At 51.5% G+C, this 16,085-nt stretch overlaps 1 protein-coding gene across 3 annotated transcripts in view; it reads right to left on the bottom strand.

The window, feature by feature from the left end:
- Positions 1-16,085, bottom strand: part of LOC135056859 (alpha-2-macroglobulin-like protein 1) — a 176,405-nt gene that overhangs the window by 88,751 nt on the left and 71,569 nt on the right. For all 3 annotated transcript variants that reach the window (XM_063962532.1, XM_063962531.1, XM_063962533.1), the window contains one exon: positions 5,150-5,319. In XM_063962532.1, the coding sequence (XP_063818602.1) occupies positions 5,150-5,319 (170 nt within the window). The remainder of the gene's footprint in view (positions 1-5,149; positions 5,320-16,085) is intronic.

Raw genomic sequence — 16,085 nt, 5'->3', positions numbered from 1 at the left:
CCTCTGCTTGCGATTTCACATAGAGCTCCTCCAGGCTGCGGCTACTACAGGCGCAGGCTGGCTACTTGTGCCAGTGCACTCACTGCACTGTGCTGTCAGAAAAAATGGTGAGTGTCAGTGAGTTGCTGCTGGGGGCGGTACCACTTGTGTCAAACGGCCCCTTCGTGCAACTGGAGGTGATAAGTGAGTGGTTACTGCAATGTGCCTCAGTGCTCTACCAGGCGCATTGTGTATAATAACGTGCTCTACCTGGCGCAATGTGTATAATAACGTGTTCTACCTGGCGCAATGTGTATGATAACGTGCTCTACCTGGCGCAATGTGTATGATAACGTGTTCTACCTGGCGCAATGTGCATGATAACGTGTTCTACCTGGCGCAATGTGTATGATAACGTGTTCTACCTGGCGCAATGTGTATGATAACGTGCTCTACCTGGTGCAATGTGTATAATAACGTGCTCTACCAGGCGCAATGTGTATGATAACGTGCTCTACCTGGCGCAATGTGTATGATAACGTGCTCTACCTAGTGCAATGTGTATAATAACGTGCTCTACCAGGCGCATTGTGTATAATAACGTGTTCTACCTAGTGCAATGTGTATTATAACGTGCTCTACCAGGCGCATTGTGTATAATAACGTGTTCTACCTGGCGCAATGTGTATGATAACGTGTTCTACCTGGCGCAATGTGTATGATAACGTGTTCTACCTGGCGCAATGTGTATGATAACGTGTTCTACCTGGCGCAATGTGTATGATAACGTGTTCTACCTGGCGCAATGTGTATGATAACGTGCTCTACCTAGTGCAATGTGTATAATAACGTGCTCTACCAGGCGCATTGTGTATAATAACGTGTTCTACCTGGCGCAATGTGTATGATAATGTGCTCTACCAGGCGCATTGTGTATAATAACGTGTTCTACCTGGCGCAATGTGGCTGATAACGTGCTCTACCAGGCGCATTGTGTATAATAACGTGTTCTACCTGGCGCAATGTGTATGATAATGTGCTCTACCAGGCGCATTGTGTATAATAACGTGTTCTACCTGGCGCAATGTGGCTGATAACGTGCTCTACCAGGCGCATTGTGTATAATAACGTGTTCTACCTGACGCAATGTGTATGATAACTTGCTCTACCTAGCGGCAATGTGTATGATAACTTGCTCTACCTAGCGGCAATGTGTATGATAACTTGCTCTACCTGATGCAATGTGTATGATAACTTGCTCTACCTAGCGGCAATGTGTATGATAACATGCTCTACCTGGCGCAATGTGTATGATAACGTGCTCTACCTGGCGCAGTGTGTATAACGTGTTCTACCTGGCGCACTGTGTATGATAACGTGCTCTACCTAGCGGCAATGTGTATGATAACGTGCTCTACCTGGTGCAAAGTGTATGACGTGCTGTACCTGGTGCAAAGTGTATGACGTGCTGTACCTGGTGCAAAGTGTATGACGTGCTGTACCTGGTGCAAAGTGTATGACGTGCTGTACCTGGAGCAAAGTGTATGACGTGATCTACCTGGATCAGTGTGCATAGGAGGTTCTACCTGGTGCAATGTGTATAAGCGCCACTACTGTGTGGTGTAATGTGAATTGACACTATTATGTGGTCACGCCCCTTCCCTATGAAGCCACGCCCCTAAAATTTTGCAACGCGCCTACGGCGCGCACTACCTGTTCTTTATGGTCAACGTGGTCTAACACCAATTCACTTTCTGCCTAAGGGCACCAAAATGTCTAGTTACAGCTCTGGTGCAGGGTGTCCTGCATGCTACACAGCCCAGCAGCATTGTCACCCCATCCCCCCCATCTTGCAACACTTTTGTAGTGTCCAAACAAGATTAAAATTAATAAGAACCTTCATTCCGATGGGACCCAGAAAACGACCGGTAGGACCCCAATTTTTAAAAGTGAAGGGTCCCTGGGACCCACTTTTTTTTGGCTCAGCGCGATCACTGATTGTGTGTGGAATAATGTCTAAGGACCATTGCAGTATGTGGCATAATGTATACTGGGCATTACTATAAGGAGGAAAAATGACAAATAATGGAAGGGGCATGAATCAGGATTATTTTTCTTTCATGTGGTGGCTAACGTCTGGGCGTGCAGGTTGCAAAACTGGGGTATAAGGTAGTCTTTTCCTGCAATGCCACGCCCTCCACGCTCATTTCGACAAAGCCACACACCCTGCGGCGCGCGCATTTTTCTACCTTTGCTAGTGCCAATTACGGGGTGTATGGGGGGGGGGGGGGGCGCCGAAGGATTTTTTGGCTTGGGAGAGAAAAATTTCTAGTTACGCCACTGAGATGAACGCAGGATTGCAGACGGACCCTTTCTTCACGCTTAGGGTTGCCACCTCTCCCTGATTTCCTGGATTCTCCAGGATTTGGTGGCAACACTCCAGGAGACTTTTCCATTCACACGGATTCCTGGATTCTCCAGGAATAAGGGGACCCTTAGCGCACCAGCAATGCTCCTTGGCAGCCGAGGAACTCATACCCCTTTCACACCGCGCAAATAACCCGGTATCATGTCGAGTCGACACGGATCAGCGTGCGGTGTGAAAGGGGCATAGCCGAAATCTCGGGTTGCCTGACCCGGCAATTCAACCCGGGAATAAAGCAGTGTTATACCCGAGTTGAATACCGGGTCAGTGGCTGCGTAAACGGGCTCCCGGGTCGATGCGTCCCGGGACCCGTTTACTACAGCAGGGAGAGGCGGCGTGGAGATGAGCTCATCTCCCAGCACTGCCTCCACCTCCACCCCCCTCGGGAGAGGATGACATCAAATCTCGCGAGACTGTGTTCAGCCCAGGCTGAGCTCCCTCAGTGTTTCCCCGGGCTGCGGTGGTGAAGTAACGCCGGCCCGGCCAATGTGAGAAGAGCAAGGAGAGCTGACAGGCATGTCACACATATTGGGGGTGATTCCGAGTTGTTCGCTCGCTAGCTGCTTTTAGCAGCATTGCACACGCTAAGCCGCCGCCTACTGGGAGTGTATCTTAGCATAGCAGAATTGAGAACGAAAGCTTCGCTAATTTTCCCGTAACGATTACCCCGCAGTTTCTGAGTAGCTCCAGACTTACTCAGCCATTGCGACCAGCTCAGTCCTTTTCGTTCCTGGTTTGACGTCACAAACACACCCAGCGTTCGCCCAGCTACTCCCCCGTTTATCCAGCCACTCCCGCGTTTTGGAACTCAAAAAAACGTCCAGTTTCCGCCCAGAAACACCCACTTCCTGTCAATCACACTACGATCACCACAGCGATGAAAAAGCTTCGTAATGCCGTGAGTAAAATACCTAACTTTTGTGTAAAATAACTAAGCGCATGCGCTCTGCGAACATTGCGCATGCGCAGTTAGCGGATAATCGCAGTATAGCGAAAATCGGCAACGAGCGAACAACTCGGAATCACCCCCATATTTATAATATAATGAGCATGCATGGAACAAATAGAGGCTCTAGTTATATATAGATACTGTCTATGAATATTTTTTAATCCCTAACCGACACCTTTTAGTAGAGCATTTGTTTGTTTGACCTGTTGAAGCGTGATAGTGATTAGGTTGTGTGCGACACTTCCATGGTTCTTCCCTCTTTCACACAATCTAGTTTTAAGGCACCAAATGCCTGTAATCTATCCAAGTGGTGACTATTATATTCCTATTTACAGTATATAGATACACTGTTTCATTTAGATTGTTTGTACGTAAAAATTTTTATAAATATGGTACATCATCTTATGTACATGAACATTGCTTGGTGCCGTGGGGGGAAGGGTTGATGGTGGGGATTGGGGGGCGGTGGATCTCCAGGAATCGATGAGGCATGAGGTGGCAATCCTGGGGGTAATTCCAAGTTGATCACAACAGGACATTTTTTAGCAGTTGGGCAAAACCATGTGCACTGCAGGGGGGCAGATATAACATGTGCAGAGAGAGTTAGATTTGGGTGGGTTATTTTGTTTCTGTGCAGGGTAAATACTGGCTGCTTTATTTTTACACTGCAATTTAGATTGCAGATTGAACACACCCCACCCAAATCTATCTCTCTCTGCACATGTTACATCTGCCCCCCTGCAGTGCACATGGGGGGTAATTCCAAGTTGATCGCAGCAGGAAATTTTTTAGCAGTTGGACAAAACCATGTGCACTGCAGGGGAGGCAGATATAACATGTGCAGAGAGAGTTAGATTTGGGTGGGTTATTTTATTTCTGTGCAGGGTAAATACTGGCTGCTTTATTTTTACACTGCAATTTAGATTGCAGATTGAACACACCCCACCCATATCTAACTCTCTCTGCACATGTTACATCTGCCCCCCCTGCAGTGCACATGGGCCCTCATTCCGAGTTGATCGGTCGCAATGCGAATTTAGCAGAGTTACACACGCTAAGCCGCCGCCTACTGGGAGTGTATCTTAGCTTCTTAAAAGTGCGACCGAAGTAATCGCAAAATTGCGATCACAAACCTCGTAGCAGTTTTGGAGTAGCTTCAGACTTACTCTGCCTGTGCGATCAGTTCAGTGCTTGTCGTTCCTGGTTGACGTCACAAACACACCCAGCGTTCGCCCAGGCACTCCCACCGTTTCTCCGGCCACTCCTGCGTTTTTTCCGGAAACGGTAGCGTTTTCAGCCACACGCCCCTGAAACGCCGTGTTTCCGCCCAGTAACACCCATTTCCTGTCAATCACATTACGATCGCCGGAGCGATGAAAAACCCGTGAGTAAAATTACTTTCTACATAGCAAAGTTACTTGGCGCAGTCGCAGTGCGAACATTGCGCATGCGTACTAAGCGGATTTTCATTGCGATGCGATGAAAAATACCGAGCGAACAACTCGGAATGAGGGCCATGGTTTTGCCCAATTGCTAACAAACTTGCTGCTGCGATCAACTCAGAATTACCCCCATGGTTTTGCCCAACTGCTAAAAAATGTCCTGCTGCGATCAACTTGGAATTACCCCTCCTATTCACACTGCATCGCAGGAAGGTAAGTGTACATGAATTTCTACTTTACATCACTATATATTGCATTGTAATGATGCGATATACAGTGTTATATAACAGTAGAGCTTATCGACTACACATGTCTCACTGCCCGCTCATATTCTCGTCGTGTTTCAGGTCTTACCTTGTTCGGAAAACACATTTCCGCATTGAACATCAGTCTGTCAGCGGCCACAGTCTTATTCTTCAGCAGGAGAAATCCCAGCATCTTAGGAGCAGTCCCAAACGCAGGCGTAAATGCGATTGGGATTGTTAGGATTCCAGGTGGACGTCGCGCACTGGGAGCTCCCGCGTCTGAAAGGGGTATAACCAACAACTTACTGCCACCAGTCCGTAACATGTTACTTTTATAATACACACATCATAGAATCTATTTGTACATTTTTTCCAACCAAAAAAAACCTTCCTCCCAATATTTAAGAAAAAAACATTTTTTATTAAAATACCGTAGAGAATTTTTTTTTTTATAGAATCTAGCGTTACATACTGCTGCACCTAGAACACCCATTGGGCTGATTTCACACACACACGCTGGTGGCAGGGAATGGGTGGAGTCAATATGACTAGCCCTGCCCTCTCCTCATACTCACCCCCCCCCCCCCCCTCCCCCCACACGTGAATTTCCGGCATTATGCCATGAATGGGCGGAGCATTATAATGTTAGATCCCCACTATAATGAATTTGCTATATATAATAAATATATGTATGTGTATTTTATATATGAGGGTGGTTCAATAAGTCAGGTGACAACAAAACCAATGTGTAATGTTCTCTATATCATTCTAATTTCCCGCCAGGCCAGGACAGGTAGACCGCTGCTTTCCCTCACGGCCATTAGACTGCGCCTCATATCAGTCATACACTCCCAGCATCAGGCGTAAGATGGCGCTCTTTACCTCCTTGGTGGGTCACAAAGCCAGTGGGCAGCATGTCTGCAGATTTTGAGACGGGAGGCCCAGAACGTGTGGCGCTGCCCCGCGATGTGATGGCAATGCAATTCCGTTCGCATCGCAAAAACCTCAAATAGAGGTTGACACCTGCTTACGCAGCATGGCTGCATAGGTAGGCGCACTGCCGCCATGTTTCCAATCTCAGAAACGCAGTTGACGTCATCAGCCGGCCTTGAAAATGCCCACGACATGCCTGCGTTTTCTGGCCCACTCCCTCTCAATGCCGCATCTCCGCCCCCAGACGTTCGGCACCAGCCAATCATGATGCGAACACATGCATGTGTGCAGTGTTGCAAAAACGCCCTTTTGCCGGTTCCTCTGGATAGCCCCTATGTGTCACGGTCCGGTGGGAGACTGTGCAGGGGAGCCGGCTCTTACCTGTCCAGCCCCTTTGGAGAGGTCCAGCTGGCGGAGGTGCGGGCTGCTGGCGCCGGGCAGGGTGCACTGGGAGGACAGGCAGGGGCACTGGTTGGCAGCTCAGCAGACTGGCAGCATGTCCCTCCGGCAGGGGTTAATGGTGCGCTTGTGGAGCCAGGACTTCTGTGAACAGGCTGGGTATGTTCCCGGCAGCCATCTTGGATGTGGGCAATAAGCCTGTCTTGCCCACACTTCACCAATTTATCACTTTCCTGTGGCCAATTAGCTCTGAGCAGCTGCTATAAGACAGGAAGGCCTGGAGGAGTGAATTTGCCAGTGCAACGTCTTTCACAGTATCTATGAAGCTAGTTCTCTGTACTCCCGCAGCGTCTCCAGTGTCAGGTTCTTGTTACAGCAAATTACCCAAGCCTCCTGATATAGCCTTACGCAGACTGCCGACTCTGTTCCCGTGTCCTGCCTAGCTACCTGTTCCGCACGCTGCAGTAACCAGCCTTTGGAAATCCTCCTTTAAAGTACTGGGTCACGGTTCCGGTATCCTCAGCCACCCGCTAACCTACAGTCATATCTCTATTCAACTGTCTTTGGTGAACCCTGTTAAACTACTGCAAGTAATAAATGCGCAAGACCTTCATCCGTCCCGCTCGTTTGTTATTCAAAGATCCAAGTGCACCGGAATTATCTTCCCCAAGTCCAGATCCACAAGAATCCTCAGACGTGACACTATGTACTAAGCCCAGGAGAGAGATAAAGTGGATGGAGATAAAGTAGCAGCCAATCAGCTCCTATCTGCCATGTTACAGGCTGTGTTTGAAAAATGACAGTTGGGAGCTGATTGGTTGGTACTTTATAGCCATTCACTTTATCTCTCTAAAAGGCTTAGGAGTCTATTCATGTAGCAGAGAAAAGCCTGGTTTTGCGAAAAATCTGTTTTTTCTCTGCTTTGTGCTATTCGCAGAGCGGGTTACCGTGGAGAAGTCCTGACGTCTCCAGCGGAACCCCCGCTCTGCCGCTTAATCGCATCACCATACTTTAGTATGGTGACTGGGATTCACGAAGAAGTAGAAAGCGGAGTGCAGATTCGCCATCTCAGGGTGGTGTAGTCTGAACTTCGGTGTCGTGATCAGAGGCCACGCCCCCAGTTTCATCGCTGTGGGGGGCATACCAAGTGCTCTGTGAGCTGGGGACACTGCGACCTGCGGGTGGGACAGCAGGACAGTCCCAGAAAAACGGAACTGTCCCGCCAAAATCAGGACAGTTTGGAGATATGTGTATGTATGAATATATGTATAGATTTTATATATTGGAGAGTACTGTAGTTATGTCGCATGGATCTTTGTAAAACTGTCCTATAACAAACACATATCTGTCCTTACACCCTGCAGCTTCAGTCACACCAAACATCCCCTCCAGGTGCTCCGGATCCTGAATAACTCTGCAGCGCCGAGCGTCTTTCTCGATCAAAATGTGCGTCTTATTCACATACATAAAACAACTTTACGTGACAAAACCGCATTGCTAGATAGCACTGATCAATCTGATGTGCAACACTTGTGCATCTGTGTGTGAGTCTGAATCTGCATATTAAATGCTAAGATGCAGTGGCCTGTTCCGCTGTGCTTCTTTTGCGACTTTGTACACATGTAAAACGTATTCCTGCGCGGTTAAAGTCACAGCCCAGCACATGTAGTACTCTGTCAGTGGGGTCACTCTGCGTTTGCGATGTGTATAAGATGCAAAACCTAAAGAAAAAGTACGCCGCACCTATTGAAGTAGGTCAGCTGCTCCGAGCGCCGTATAAGATATTGGGGGTCATTCCGAGTTGATCGCTAGCAGCCGTTGTGCGCTGCGTAGCGATCATTGAAAAAAACAGCTAATCTGCGCATGCGTGTGCACCGCAATGCGCACGCGCCTCGTACGGGTACGAAGTCCTTTGTTATTTTGCACCGGTTCTAGCGAAGATTCCAATCGCACAGCCTAGCGCAAGGAGATTGACAGGAATAAGTTCGTTTATGGGTGTCAACTGACCGTTTTCTGGGAGTGTTTGGAAAAACGCAGGCGTGGCCGGGCGCTTGCTGGACTGGTGTCTGACGTCATTGCCGGGTCACCCGTCGCAGCAATCATCGTACAGGATAAGTAACTACAGGGATGGTCTTGTTTTGCACAAAATGTGTTTGCTGCCGCTCGGCTGCACAGGCGTTCGCACTCCCGCAAAGCAAAATACACTCCCCAGTGGTTAGCGACTATGCGTTTGCACGGCTGCTAAAAACTGCTAGTGAGCGATCAACTCGGAATGACCCCCATTGACACTAGGTGATTTAGTTATCTCCACATTACTTGCAGCGGAATGGGCATAACTGGGCAACAAGAGGGGTATTTGCACGTAGGGTGGGCCCAGTGTAGAGGTGTCAGGGGGGGGGCACTGCGCAGAATCGTGCCTGCACAGAGGGACGTCTGTTTCCCGATGGATCTCTTCCACCAGGTATAGTGCTAGTGCAAGTGCACACTGATACTGATAAAGACTGTGGCTGTTTGAACAAGTATATGGATAGGGGAGGCGCTGTCACATAGTCGTGTACAGCCCTGCATATGGGGCAATATAACGGTTTAGTACCACACACACACAGTGAGAGTGTAATTACACCGCTCTGGATCATCAAAAAGTGTCATGACCTCGTCCTATGTGATTATTGGGGCAATTGGGGTGTTCTCGATAAGATAAGTGGGGTGGGCTACAGGGGTGTGGCTCATAGGGTCGACCACACGCTCGATGCAGTTTATCGCAGCGCAGCAATCGGGTCGGAACTGCGTATGCGCCGGCGCCGCAGTGTGTCGGCACATGCCGGACAGCCGAAGCCCGTGGTTGCCTAGCGATCGCCTCTGCCTGATTGACAGGCAGAGACGGTCGCAGGTCGGGAAGGGGCTGGACGGCGGCGTTAAGTCGCCGTTTAGAGGGCACGGTCCGGCCAACGCAGGCGTGGCCGGACCGTAGGGAAGGGGGGGCTGCGTGACGTCACTCGCAGCCGCTGCGACCCTGGCAGCGAAGAGGTTCTCTCGGCCAGCTGCAGGAGCTGCGCTGGCCGGCAGTTACTCCTCAAATGCAAAAGCATCACCGCTGTGAGATGCTTTTGCACTTCTGCGGGGGGGGGGGGGGGGCGGCACTGCCATGCTGGACGTGCCCTAGCATGTCTGAGTGCCTGATCGTAGCTGTGCTAAATTTAGAGCACAGCTACGATCAACTCGGAATGACCCCCCAGAGGCCGAGCATGAACTGTTACAGTATAGAGGAAAATTACCTCCCCGCATGGTGCTGCCGGGTTTAAAAAAACATTTGGAAAATAGTTTTATTTTTTTTAAGCAACACTGACATCCGGTGGTTGTTTTGTATATTACAGTTAAGATTATTGCCACTCGGCTGCATGTTTTCTTATAATTAGCAGCTAGCCCCTGAAGATTAGGAATCCTTAAGGCCCCCATCCACTAGTCAGATTTGGGCAGTTTTCTTCAGATTTCGATGCATCTGACCGTCATATCTGAAGAAAAGTGTCACATTGGATGGCTCTTCAGATCCAATGCTCACTCCCGTGTCAGATATGTCTGAACTACACATCTCTGAAGCTGCCCCAACTATTTATCTGAATCTGAAGAAAACAGGTGCACAGCGGAGTGTTTTTTTTTACTTCAGATGTATCTGATCAGATTCATCTGAAGCGTCACTTGACTGGCATCTCCCTGACCACTCCCACCCACCAAGAGGGGGAACAGCGGCAGCAGCAGCATCAGATCAATCACATGTAGCATGTGTGCATCAGATATATCTGATGCGATCTGGCACATGATATATTGCATCAGATATATCTGAAGTGAATAATGAAAATTAAAGCCAGGGTCTGATCCAATTCCCGGGACGCTCCCGGGAGAGTTCAAGAGAAATCTGATGCTATCTGCAGTTCAGACAAGTCTGAGTAGTGGATGGCCACCTTTATTGCCATATATCTCGGCAATAGGGATTATATTTTTTGTTAGAATATATTCATTGGAAAAGCTGAGAGTTGATTGGCTGGTACTTCATCAGTCTTTATCCTCTCCACTTTATCAGTTTTTAAGGCTTAATACACCTGGGCCTACCTATGGTGAGCCAACAGTGAGACCATATTAGCCGTAGTAGCTTTCTCACTATCTCCACCTAGTAAATGGGTACCTGCAGCCACCAGTAATTATTGTCATTATCACTATACTTTATTCCCTTGCAAAGAACATTCTGACTCCATGGAATTTAATTCCCGGCGGAGGGTGCAAATTGCATTGCCACGTCATTTAAATGCCGACAATGGCAGCCCTTTTCGCACCCTTTTCCCCGGTTGTCTCCCCCCCCCCCAGTTTGCTCAAAAAAGTGCTCCATACCCTATGGGTAATAATCAACATCCAGAGTATACAATGGCCACCGGCGGGCGGATCTCCACCTGCAGTCACTGGTGCTTCTTTTCCACCTCTGCCTCATTCTCACCTGCAGTCGGTGGAGTTGAGTAGTGTAAAATGTTACTGGTGCTGTCTGAGGGTCACCCTCTGTGCACTACGACGTGCTGCATGAGATTGCATGTTAGAGGCTGAGCCTTTTTGTCACTCTAGACTGGGAGCCAGGGCACCCCCTCCTTCCCCCGAGAGGGGGAGAGCAGCTGCTCTTTACCCGGGCCTGTGGGAGGAGCTTGGCAGGGAGTCCTGTGTCTGTCCCGATCCCCTCTAACCTGCACAGGAACTAGCACTTTGGTCAGGGAGAAAGAGACTACCCAGAGGCGTAACTTGGGTTTTCGGAGCCCAGGGCAAGATGAAAAATGCCCCCCCCCCCCAAAAAAAAAAAAAAACCCAAAAGAAGTATGTGCGCGCGCCGAAGGCGCACATGGCAAAAAAATGGGCGTGACCACTCACCAGAAGGGGTGTGGCCACACATCAGAAGGGGTGTGGCCACACACCAGAAGGGGTGTGGCCACTGAAAATGCCCCACAGTGCCAGATACATGCCCCACAGTGCCAGTTACAATGCCCCACAGTGCCAGTTACATGCCCCAAAGTGCCAGAAACAATGCCCCACAGTGCCAGATACATGCCCCAAAGTGCCAGATACATGCCCCACAGTGCCAGATACATGCCCCACAGTGCCAGTTACATGCCCCACAGTGCCAGTTACATGCCCCAAAGTGCCAGAAACAATGCCCCACAGTGCCAGATACATGCCCCAAAGTGCCAGATACATGCCCCACAGTGCCAGTTACATGCCCCACACTGCCAGATACATGCCCCACAGTGCCAGTTACATGCCCCACACTGCCAGATACATTGCCCCAAAGTGCCAGATACAATGCCCCACAGTGCCAGATACATGCCCCACAGTGCCAGATACATGCCCCACAGTGCCAGATACATGCCCCACAGTGCCAGTTACATGCCCCACAGTGCCAGGTACAAGACTCCTCCCCCCCCCTTCCCGCCGCTGCCTCTCCTGCCCCTCCCCGCTCCATGTCTCCGGCGGCGGCTATGTGGCACCGGTTCGCTAGCCAATCAGAGCTCGCGGACTGACAGCCAATCAGGAGCCGGTCCACAAGCTCTGATTGGCTAACGCCGCTGGAGACCGGACACATGCAGCGCTGCTGGCTGCGCTGCTAGTGCTGGCAGCGGCGGTGAGAGGAGGGAGAGACGAGGGCGAGTGGGGCATGATGCCTTGGCCGGTGGTGGTGCCCCCCTCTCCTGCCCCACTCGCCCTACCCTAGTTACGCCTCTGAGACTACCTCTACCAAAACACTGTTTTGTGCTGGGCTGGATAGAGAGGCAGCTGCGGAAGTAGTCAGAACTGTCTCGCTGTGTGATGTGGAAGGGGTGGGAGGGGCAAGATCTGCCCCCCATGCCAGCCTACCCTGAGCCACCGGCGCCCTCCCTGTGCGAGTACTATATTTTCGATCTGATAGTAAAGAGGGGGCCTGGCCACACCTCCCTGAGTTGACCACGCCCCTTCAGAGTTCCAGGGCCCAGCAGAGCTGTCAGCAGCTCTAATACAGGATAAACTGCTACCCGTACTATATCAATGCGAGATGTAGCTTGTTACATTGAAATCCAGGATGATCCTGCATTATGGCGGACAGGTGGTAAGAGCTACTAGCAGGAAGCAGTACTGTGACTGATACAGGAAATAGATCCCTAAATCTACAGAGCATATTGCAGAAGGCTTTAGGCTGCACCTGTACAGCTAGCGGGCAGTAGAGACCCGGATTGGCTGGCGGTCCGGTCAGTGACTAGTGCTTCCGGATTATTTTTTTGTACAATAGCCCCCCCCTCCCTTCCCACAACAAAAAAAAAATGAAAAGAACATGGTGTCTTTTCTGGGATATATGGTGAATAGTCCCCAAAAATCGCACATTAGTAACACAAGTATCGTGAATGCTGTTCTGTTTCTACGGACACTGTATGCGCTGCACAATAATTTGTCCTCATCTCCTATATAATAGCCCAGATCTGTGACTTTGTGATTCATTTGCTTACGCTGGGCGGAGTCACAACACTGGGCGGAGTTAGTCAAATGAGTCACAGATCTGGGTAAATCTATAGGAGACTAGAAGCAGAAGCAGATGGTATGGGCATGGCACAGGCAGGGGTGCATACCTCCCAGCTTTCTGCAGGAGCTTTCTTCAGGCAGACGGAGGGACACACACTCGGCGAAAATGGGGCGTGGCTTCATGGGAGGGCCCTGTTTTCGTCAGTGAGGGGGCATGCCCAGCGCTCTGTGAGCTGCTGGCATACCCCCAGGGGCTGATTATGAGTCCGGGGGGCCCAGGGCACTTGAGACAGGGGAGCCCTATCTCATTGCTGTGCCTGCTGTGGGTTGGGGGCGTGGCCTAATTGTGCCCCGCGAGGCCACGCCCCCTTACACAAATTCCAAATTTTTTTTATTTATTTTTTCTATAGATTGTAAGCTTGCGAGCAGGGCCTTCCTACCTCTGTCTGTCTGTTTTTACCCAGTTTTGTTCTATTACTGTTGTTCTAATTGTAAAGCGCAACGGAATATGCTGCGCTATATAAGAAACTGTTAATAAATAAATAATAAATAATGGGATTTTGGCCCCTCAGCTAGAGGTAAATCCAGAGGAGGTGGTCGCTCCCCCTTACACACCCGCACAGGCAGAAGAAAGCAGGGAGACTGCTGCCTCCCTGCACCACCACAGACCTGCCAATACGCAGCAGCGTGTGCTGACTGTTGCTGGCAGGACGGGGGAGCTTCTCAATGCTGCCGTTGTTGCTGGCAGACCGAGGGGGGGGGGGGGGGGGAGCTTCTGAGCTGGGACAGAGCTACTCCAGCCGGGGGGCCCCTAAAACTGTGGGGCCAACGGTACGTACCCCCTGCCCCCCCTCCCTTAATTCGGCTCTGCTGCTGGAACCCCCCCTTAATCCGTACCCCCTGATGCCCCCTCTCCCTCTGTCTCCACTATTCACCGCTGCTCCTTGCGACGGTGTGAAGAGCGCCCGTAGGGCGCGATGAAGCACCTAGTACAGTATAATGGGGAAGATGTATTGAGCCTGGAGAAGTGATAAAGCAGTTATAAGTGCAAGGTGAGAACACACCAGCCAATCAGCTCCAATATGTAAATTGGCAGGTAGGAACTGATTGGCTGGTGTCTTCTCACCTCCCACTTATCACTGCTTTATCACTTCTCCAGGCTTAATACATCTGCCCCAATGCCCTTATGTTAAATATCTCTACCAGAAAATGCCCCACACATAGGATCGCAACAGTGGCATTACATGATTATACATTAACTAGGTGCTTCATCGCGCCCTACGGGCGCTCTTCACACCGTCGCAAGGGGCTACGCCCCCTTAACCCATGCATGCCTTTCTGGGGTTCAATATTTGTGTTATATGGAGTATTACCTGCATTCCTTTGTTAGTGGTTAAATATTGCACAATGAAAGGGCGTGCGATGGTGAAGGAGGCGCAGCCCCTTGCGACGGCGTGAACAGCACCTGCAGGGCACAATGTACAGAATGTAGCGAGTGCGGGGGGGAATGCGGATGGTGTCTGTAGATGCTGCAGGTAGAGGGGGGGCAAAAGTGGGGGTGGGGCCCGGATGGGGAAGAGTCGCGAGGTGCTGCGGGTGGGGGAGGGGCAGAGGAGTGTGGGATGCAGATTGGGGAGGGGTCCGGAGGCACTGCAGGTGGGGGAGGGGCAGGGGTGCCATGGGTGGGAGAGGGGCAGGTGTGGGGATGTTGTGGATGGGTGAAGGGTTTCGGAGGTGCTGTGGGATGGAAAGGGGCGGGAGTGCCGGGGGTGGGGTAGGGGTCCGCAGGCGCCATGGGTAGGGGAGGGGCAGGTACGGGTGGTGCGGCGCATAGGGAAGGAGGTCCGGAGGTGCTGCTGGTGGTGGAGGGGCAGGAGGTGCTGTGGGTGGTGAAGGGGCGGAGGAGTGGGAGCCGCGGGTGGTGTAGGGGGTCTGGAGGCACAGCGTGTGGGGGAGGGGTGGAGTGCCGCATGTGGTAGAGGGGAAGGTGCGGAGGTGTGGTGCATTGGGGAGAGGTCTGGAGGCGCTGCGGGTACTGTACCTGCCAAAAAGGTAGTTGGAGGGTATGCAGTAACAGGGCCAGGACAGGGGTGACAGGATCAGAACAGGGTTGACGGGGCCAGGACAGGGGTGACAGGGTCAGAAAAGGGGTGACGGGGCCAGGACAAGGGCGACGGGGCCAGGACAGAAATGACAGGGACAGGATAGGGGTGACAGGCCAGAGTAGGGGTGGCAGGAACAGGACAGGGGTGACAGGGCCAGTATAGGGTTGACAGAGCAAGCACAGGGGTAACAGGGCCAGCATAAGGGTAACAGGGCCAGCATAAGGGTAACAGGGCCAGCATAACGGTGACAGGGCCAGCATAAGGGTGAAAGGGCCAGGATAAGGGTGACAGGGCAAGGATAAGGGTGAAAGGGCCAGGATAAGGGTGGCAGGGCAAGGCCAGGGGTGACAAGGACTTGACAGAACACAGGGCACGGGAGAGATTGGTATTAGGGACAAAACAGTGGTGACAGACAGATGTGTCTTACCGGAGTCACTGCTGCTGGCTGCTGCTGTTCCACTCCAACCTGTTGGGATCTGCTGCTGGTGGAGACTTGGCATGGCTGACTCTCTTAGGCTGGAGTCCTGCTTCCTCTGCCCGTCCGCATCCCTCCCCCCTTCCTCAGTCACACACCGCAGACCTCGTGCAGCTGCCGGGCACTGTGGTAAGGGGAGACTGGGAGTGACTGGTTAGCCCCCAGGAGATGCTGCGGCTGGAGGGAGGAGGGTGTCGGAGCCTGCAAGCAGCTCGGACTTCTGCAGCGTTACCCGCCGGCTAAAGTGTGTGAAGGAGCTGGGCGCACCTCACTGTGGGTGGCAGCGCTGCAGCTAGCGGTGGGGTTGCCGGGGCTGGAGATAACAGAGGCAGTACGGAACCTGCACAGCGGCAGGTGCCCCACAAAACTGCAGCTAAGACGCGTGGAGTGTGCCAGAAAGTGACGCTCCTCCGCGCCAGAGAGGGGGGGGGGGGGGTCAAGCACACAGTGAGCCGGTACCCGTCTGTCTGTCTGTATGGCATACCCCCTCACACACCCCCATACCTCCCAAATGTCCAGATTTTCGCGGGACAGTCCCATTTTTTGGGGTCTGTCCCGCTGTCCCACCCGCGGGTTGCAGTGTCCCGCGGTAACGGGAGGGTGGGGGCAGT

Source organism: Pseudophryne corroboree, chromosome 3, assembly GCF_028390025.1.
Source record: "Pseudophryne corroboree isolate aPseCor3 chromosome 3, aPseCor3.hap2, whole genome shotgun sequence".
In the NCBI taxonomy this organism is placed as follows: domain Eukaryota; kingdom Metazoa; phylum Chordata; class Amphibia; order Anura; family Myobatrachidae; genus Pseudophryne; species Pseudophryne corroboree.
The sequence above is the reverse complement of the archived record's forward strand: the minus strand, read 5'-3'. Positions and strand labels throughout refer to the sequence as shown.